Source organism: Blennius ocellaris (assembly GCF_963422515.1).
Source record: "Blennius ocellaris genome assembly, chromosome: 15".
In the NCBI taxonomy this organism is placed as follows: domain Eukaryota; kingdom Metazoa; phylum Chordata; class Actinopteri; order Blenniiformes; family Blenniidae; genus Blennius; species Blennius ocellaris.
Window position 1 is genome coordinate 13,870,818 of NC_137664.1, and position 7,096 is coordinate 13,877,913.

Here is a 7,096-nt window from a genome sequence, read left to right on the forward strand (position 1 = left end):
TTTTTTTGATCACTACAAAAATATGTTAATGGACTCTGCTTCATCTCTGTCAAACCCAAATCATCTTTAAAGTTGTGTATCCAAACCTGGTGTCCAGGGCCCCCTTTAGCGGTGGCAGACATTATGCAGAGAGCCAGAGGCGTGACCTTCTCTGAGATTGTCAATATAAGATTGGCACAAGTCCAAGAAAACTATTATAACATAATACGAATCTGACTCAGACGTGGGAAACTGCTGATTTGTTTTATTATTGATTTGATGGCTTCTGGTTCAGTATGTGCACAAGAGTATGTGACCACCAACATTTGGCTTCCCTGTAATATTAAAGGTTCATAGGTTTTCCTTGAATAAACTCACAAATGCGTGCACTCCCCAAGAAACTTAGACATTCTAAAAATGAGATGAAGTTTATTTGAATTAAGGAAGCACAGTTTTAGTGTATACCTTAAAGAAATAACGGAAAGAAAAAGAAAAACAGAGACAGCATTTTTAACTTCAGTATGACATTTATTGAGCAAATGCTGCTGGGAAATTGTTCATTATGAGTAGAGTCATGGGATTGCAAACAGTAGCACCTCATTTATTTCTGTATTTAAATTCAAGTCCATCCTATTCATTCAAGTATGCATGTGTCTACGCATTTACAGTTACAATGTTATTTCAGTAGCACTTGGATAAACATAACAGACATTGATAAAAAGCATGTTTAAGGCTAGGAGTTTCTTCAGGTTTGTTAAGCTTTAATTGCTTCAGTTACTGGATGTATATGGTCATGAGTTTTCATCGCACCGCTGCCAGTCTCTCTCCACACTGTACGTTGTGTATTTATTGTTAGTTTAATTTTGGCTCAGTTGGTATCTTCACGTGTCAAGTAAGGCTTCTTCAGCAGTTTATCATCTCTGCATCAAGGACCCTCCCACCTCGTCTCCCCACCCATTTTTGTCCTAAAACTCAAAAAACCTCTCGGATAATAATATATCTCATTCTCCCACCCACGTTATATTTAACCTTTTACATATATACTGTTTTGACACTGTTTCCACCGGACAGACAGATAAGAGAGGAACGTAGTCCCCTCCCCTGAGCTTGCATGCAGAGTTCCCCTCCCACCCACCCGACCCTGAGCTCACTATGAACTGCAGAAAGAAAGAGAAAAAGAGAAGAAAAAAAAACGTCCAGTCACTTGCTCCTGACCGCGTCTGTAGCGAAGCCCAGTTATAGCTTTCACTCAACATGCAGTTTGGAAATTGGTAGCATTTCAGGATTCGGCTTCTCTCTATGATTTGTTTTGTATGTTTGAGAGTGGTTGTCTTTTTTACATCGCTCTAGCTGTATGATTTTCTTTGTTATGTTAGTTCTGGTTTGATTGCTTGACATGTTGGCTCCTCTTGTCCCCACCCTCCTCCTCTTCCTCCGTCTCCTCCTCCTCCGCCGCTTCCTCTTCAGCCATTTGGATTCCTGCTCAGTCCCCCTCTGATACCTGCTTAATGGACTGGGTGGAGTGCTTCTCCGTCTTCTTGGTGGCGAGTACCTTTTCCTGCACCACCACCTCTTCCACCTCCTTCATGGTTTCTGTCACAGTGACAGACTTGGTGACGTGCTTGGAGCCGTCCTCTCCAGTCGTAATCGTCTCCACAGTCTTGGTGATGACCACTTTCTGGCTTCCATCATCCTTCACTGGGCTCTCATCTACACCGTTAGCAAGCACGTCGGCCTCTTTGCCCTCATCTTTCTTTTCTTTCTCCTCCGGGCTGCTCTTGTCAACGTCCCCATTCATGGCAACATCTTTCTGTTCTACCTTCTTGTCTTCTTTTGTATCACTCTTTTTCTCCGATTTGTCTTCAGTGTCCTTGGGAGCCTCGGGCTTGGCGCTCTCGGTCTTTGGAGACTCAGCTTTGGGGGAGCTGGGTTTTGGGGATCCAGCTTGAGGAGAGCCTTCGTTGGGTGACTCAGACTTAGGAGAGGATGGTTTCGGGGATTCAGATTTGGGAGAAACAGGTTTGGGGGATTCAGACCGAGGTGACAAAGGTTTGGGAGATTCAGACTTGGGGGAGCCAGCCTTTGGGGATTCAGACTTTGGAGAAGCAGGTTTTGGGGATTCAGATTTGGGAGAGGAAGGTTTTGGGGATTCAGATTTGGGAGAAGAAGGTTTTGGGGATTCAGATTTGGGAGAGGAAGGTTTTGGGGATTCAGATTTGGGAGAAGAAGGTTTTGGGGATTCAGATTTGGGAGAGGAAGGTTTTGGGGATTCAGACTTGGGAGAGGAAGGTCTTGGGGATTCAGACTTGGGAGAGGAAGGTTTTGGGGATTCAGACTTGGGAGAGGAAGGTCTTGGGGATTCAGACTTGGGAGAGGAAGGTTTTGGGGATTCAGACTTGGGAGAGGAAGGTTTTGGGGATTCAGACTTGGGAGAGGAAAGTTTTGGGGATTCAGACTTGGGAGAGGAAGGTTTGGGGGATTCAGACTTGGGAGAGGCAGGCTTTGATCCCCCTGTTTTTGGAGCCTCCTCTTTGGTGAGCTCAAGCTTTGCAGCTTGGGTTTTCGGAGCTTCTGACTTTGCTACAGCTTTTTCTGATTTGTCACCCTCTTTCTCGTCTTTTCCTGCCTTCTCATCTTCCTTTTTGCATTTCTCAGCATCCTCTTTTTCCTCCTTCTCATCTCCACTTTTTGATCCTTTGTCACTACCTGCATCATCATCCTCATTGCCGCCCTCCTCTTCGGCACCGGCCTCTTCCTCTTCCTCCTCCTCTCCGCTGCCCTCTTTGTCTCCAGCCTTCTCTTTATCGGGAGACGCTTTAGATTCTGGAGCTTTGGAGCACAGCACCGTCTCCTCTACTTCCTCCTCCTCTCCCCCCTCTTCTCCCTCTTCATCTCCTCCTTCTGTGTCATCCCCCTTTACTCCCTCATCCTCTCCCTCTCCTTCACCTTCTTCCTCCTTCTCCCCTTCTTCATCACCATCACCGTCTCCCTCTTCTCCCTCTTCATCACCTTTCTCATCCTCCTCTTCATCCTTACTGGGTGCACTTGCACTAACTTTAGCTTCAGTGGCAGCTATGATCTCCTCCTCTCCCCCCTCCTCTGCTTCTCCCTCCTCTCCTTCTTCTTCCTCTCCCTCACCACCCTCCCCCCCCTCTTCATCTCCCTCTTCCTCCCCTTCATCTCCTCCCTCTGCGGACAGCTCCTGTGCTATCTCTGCCAAGTCTGCATCAAGTTCTGCCTTGTCATCCTCCACCCTTGTCTCCTCGATAATCTCCTCCACAAACTTGTGCTGCACCTTCAGCCTGGAGACCTCAGATTTAGGTTTGGAGGTTTTGCTGGAAGAGACCACCTGGCGGTAAGGGTAAGTGCTGAAGTGAGTCTCCTCACCCTCAAGGAGTTTCCTGATGGGACAGTAAATTGCATTTAATGTTAATTTACTCAAAGTATTTGTTTTAAGACCACTTTTGAAAAGAGAATTGTAGATTAATGTCTACCTGTATGCAGCAATCTCAATATCCAGGGCCATCTTGACATTGAGCAGGTCCTGGTACTCACGCAGGTGACGAGCCATCTCCCATTTGGTGCTCTTGAGCTCATTATCCAGCTGGTGAATTGTCTCCTGAGGAAACACAAAGCAAACACAATATACGGTTGATTACATGCAACAGATTTGCATGCAGGACAAGCAATCCTTTCTGCAGTTGCTGTTTTCCACCGCACTGTGGGTAAATTGCAGAGTCACTGCAACAGTTTGCAAAGGCTTCTGAATAATGACTGCAGTAAGAATCAATTCAGCCCTCTGTGAATGGAATTATAAGCCTTCTTTTGTGAGACTATCTCATCTCTGTGCACCCAAGGATGTTGCTTCAATTTATTCTGACGCAATACAGTATTTTAGAGAAGTCCATTGCCTCTGTTCCAAGGGCAGCCTCCACACAGTTTTGAATACCCCCCCCCCACCCCCAAATCTCTGTGGTGTGATGCAAGGACACTGCCAATAAAGGCATCGACCCATGCCTCTGACTCAGCAAGAGAGAAAGAGAGAGAGAAAGAGAGAGAGAAAGAGAGAGAGAGAGAGCGAGCGAGCGACAGAGAGAGAGAGAGTCTGCTGCAGTGTCCCCCTGCATTTAACCATTTCCTGACTTTAGGAATCCCTCAAGCTTGAAAGATGATCAGTCATGATACTAAAATGTGTCCCAACAACATTATACACTATACACATAGGCAACACAAACTATTTGAAATAACAACATATCTTTTATTTTGTTAGTTTTTTGGGGGGAACTTTTTGGTCCTTTATATATATAAACTGCGTCATTTAAAGAAAAGCAAATTGTTATCACAACTTAATTCAATTTAACTTACTCATCCAAAATTCTACTTATAAAAAAACAGCAATTATTCAGCTTTAACACAGGTATCAGTGTAAACTGGTTAAAACCCGGAATTCACGTATGTAATAATCACTTTGAACGATTTTTACGCACGGCTGTGCACAAACGCCTCCGTGTCGTCCTACCTGCAGACTGGCCAGGTCGCTGTTGTGACGATCCTCTATGTCGTTCAGCTGCCTCTCCAGTGACTCTCTCGTCCCGCGCACGGACTCCAGCTCCACCGTCTTGGACTGCAACTGGCGGCGGTAGTCAGCGATCTCGTCACGGGCGGACTTGATCGCGCCCTTGTTCTGCTCCGCAGCCTCAGTGAGCTTGGAGTAGCGGCACATGAACCAGTTCTCCACCTGCTGCAGATTCTGGTTGGAGTGTCCCTCCAGCTCGCAGCGGATCTCACGGAGAGCCTCGGTGATGTCCGCCTTCTGGAGGTCTTTCCTCTCCACGGTCACCTGAGACGCCTGGATCTGCGCAATGAGGTCGCTCACCTCTTCCTCGTGGTTGTTCCGGATGAAGGCAATCTCGTCCTGCAGGGACTGAACTTTCTTCTCCAACTCGGACTTCACCAACTCCGAGTCGCTCATGTCCTTCTGGAGGAGGCGGATGATGGCCTCCGTCTCCTCTCGGATGCGCGCCTCCTCGTCAAAGCGGTCCCTGAGCCGCTGGATGTCCTCCTCGATGTGGTCGGTGTCAAGCTGGATCTGCGCCTTGTCATGGTGGATCTGCTCCAGCATGGAGCGCAGCTCCTGCAGCTCCTGGTCATAGACGTCGTCCAGCTGGGTGCGCGACACCTGCTTCTGCCGCAGTGCCTGGATTTCCGCCTCGATCTGCTGGTTCTGCTGCTCCAGGTAGTGCACCTTGTCAATGTAAACAGCAAACCGGTCGTTGAGCCCTTGGAGTTGCTCTTTCTCGTTCGATCGCTTGTAGTCTCCGTTCAGGATGGACGATTGGTTATAGTCAACGCTGTCGGCGGAGCTGAGCACCGTGGAGCCGTACGCGCGGGACACCGGCATGTTGACGCTCCTCTTGTAAGACGCGGTCACGGTGGAGCTGGGGCTCGCCCGGGACCAGGACTGCGAGCGGAAGCCGCTGGATGGGGTGCTGCTGGAGCGGCCGTAGCCGTAACTGCTCGTCCTCGTATCCATAACTCTCCTGAAGGGACTCCCTATCGTGTCCACCGGGTAACTCATCCGGTCAGACTACCTTGGAGGATGTGCGCAAGAATGAAAGGGAGGGACAGTGCAAAGTGGTGGAGGCGCGATGTGTTAATGTGAGTGTATGTGTGCGTGCGTGTGTGTGTGTGTGTGTGGGTGTGTTATGTGTGCGTGTGTGTGGGTGTGTGCAGGTAAGGAGTGTATGGCTCTCACAGCACTTGAGTCCTCCTCCTCCTGCTCCTTATATATGCCAGGCAGTGTCGCTAACAAGGCAAGCTCAGGCAGTTTTGTTTGGTCCACGGATGGAGGGGAGGGTGCAACCCCCTCAGGCAGTCTCCTAGTGGTCCTGGGTCCCGTTCAGTCGGAACCACGTGGTCTGGAGGGCTCTGATTTAAAGTACACACACACACACACACACACACACACACACACACACACACACACACACACACACACACACACACACACACACACACACACACACACACACACACACACACACACACACACACACACACACTGATAGATAGATAGATAGATAGATAGATAGATAGATAGATAGATAGATAGATAGATAGATAGATAGATAGATAGATAGATAGATAGATAGATAGATAGATAGATAGATAGATAGATAGATAGATAGATAGATAGATAGATAGATAAATAGATAAGAATGGACGACAATTGCTAAAGCATACATGTTGCGGTTCATTGATGACCCTAAATTCTCTGTATGTGTGGATGTGAGTGAGTGAGTGAGTGAGTGAGTGAGTGAGTGAGTGAGTGAGTGAGTGAGTGAGCGAGTGAGTGAGCGAGTGAGTGAGTGAGTGAGTGAGTGACTGAGTGAGTGAGTGACTGTCGTCTGTCTTTCTGTGTTAGGGTGAATGGATAGTTACAACTTTAAATCCCCCCCACAGATATATAGTTATTCAATCATTGAACAGTTTTAAATATAATTTGACATGTCTAATACAGTATAACTTTAGTTATTTCTGAGTTTTTTGAAAGAATCACTGCTGATGATGCGGTCCTGTCATTTCAGCACCACGGACAGCGACTGGTCATCACGCTGGCTTAAAACTAACAATCAAAGCTGGTTTTTTTCATATGATATTGGGCAAAATCAGCAAAACTGGCCACTCCATTTCATTATTGTATTTTTACTTGTTTTGTACTGTCAGAAATCTTAAAATACATAACGTTATGTGAGCATGTGTCTTTTCTAGAGCCATGATTCTATGGGAGGTCGGATTAGAGATACTTAAAGTAGTATTGTATGAATAGTATTGTAAAAAAACAAAAAATAGTAACATTGTTGATTCAAAATTAAAATCATGAAAATCTTTAAAACTTACGTTTATTCTGAGTGTTCTTAAACACTTTTCATAAATCTTGTATCAGAATAATCCAAAAAACAGGCTTATAGGAGTTGAATGAATTAAACAATGAATAAAATGGCACTGAATAGTTACAAATATTTGAAGAGGTCAAAGCTGAATGCTATTCTTATCCACACGTAAATTCTTTCCAGTTTTCAAAGAGCAGGAGAATCAGCCACTGTCCAAAAGTCTA

The 7,096-nt window shown here is 46.4% G+C and overlaps 1 protein-coding gene across 1 annotated transcript; it reads right to left on the reverse strand.

Moving 5' to 3' along the window:
* Positions 1-1,462: 1,462 nt before the first annotated feature.
* Positions 1,463-5,557, reverse strand: nefma (neurofilament medium chain a; the record flags this gene model as incomplete). The annotated part of the gene is made up of 3 exons (XM_080509955.1): positions 1,463-3,380; positions 3,474-3,598; positions 4,499-5,557. The coding sequence occupies 3 exons, from the start codon at positions 5,555-5,557 to the stop codon at positions 1,463-1,465; spliced, it is 3,102 nt and encodes a 1,033-aa protein (XP_080366081.1).
* Positions 5,558-7,096: the final 1,539 nt, after the last annotated feature.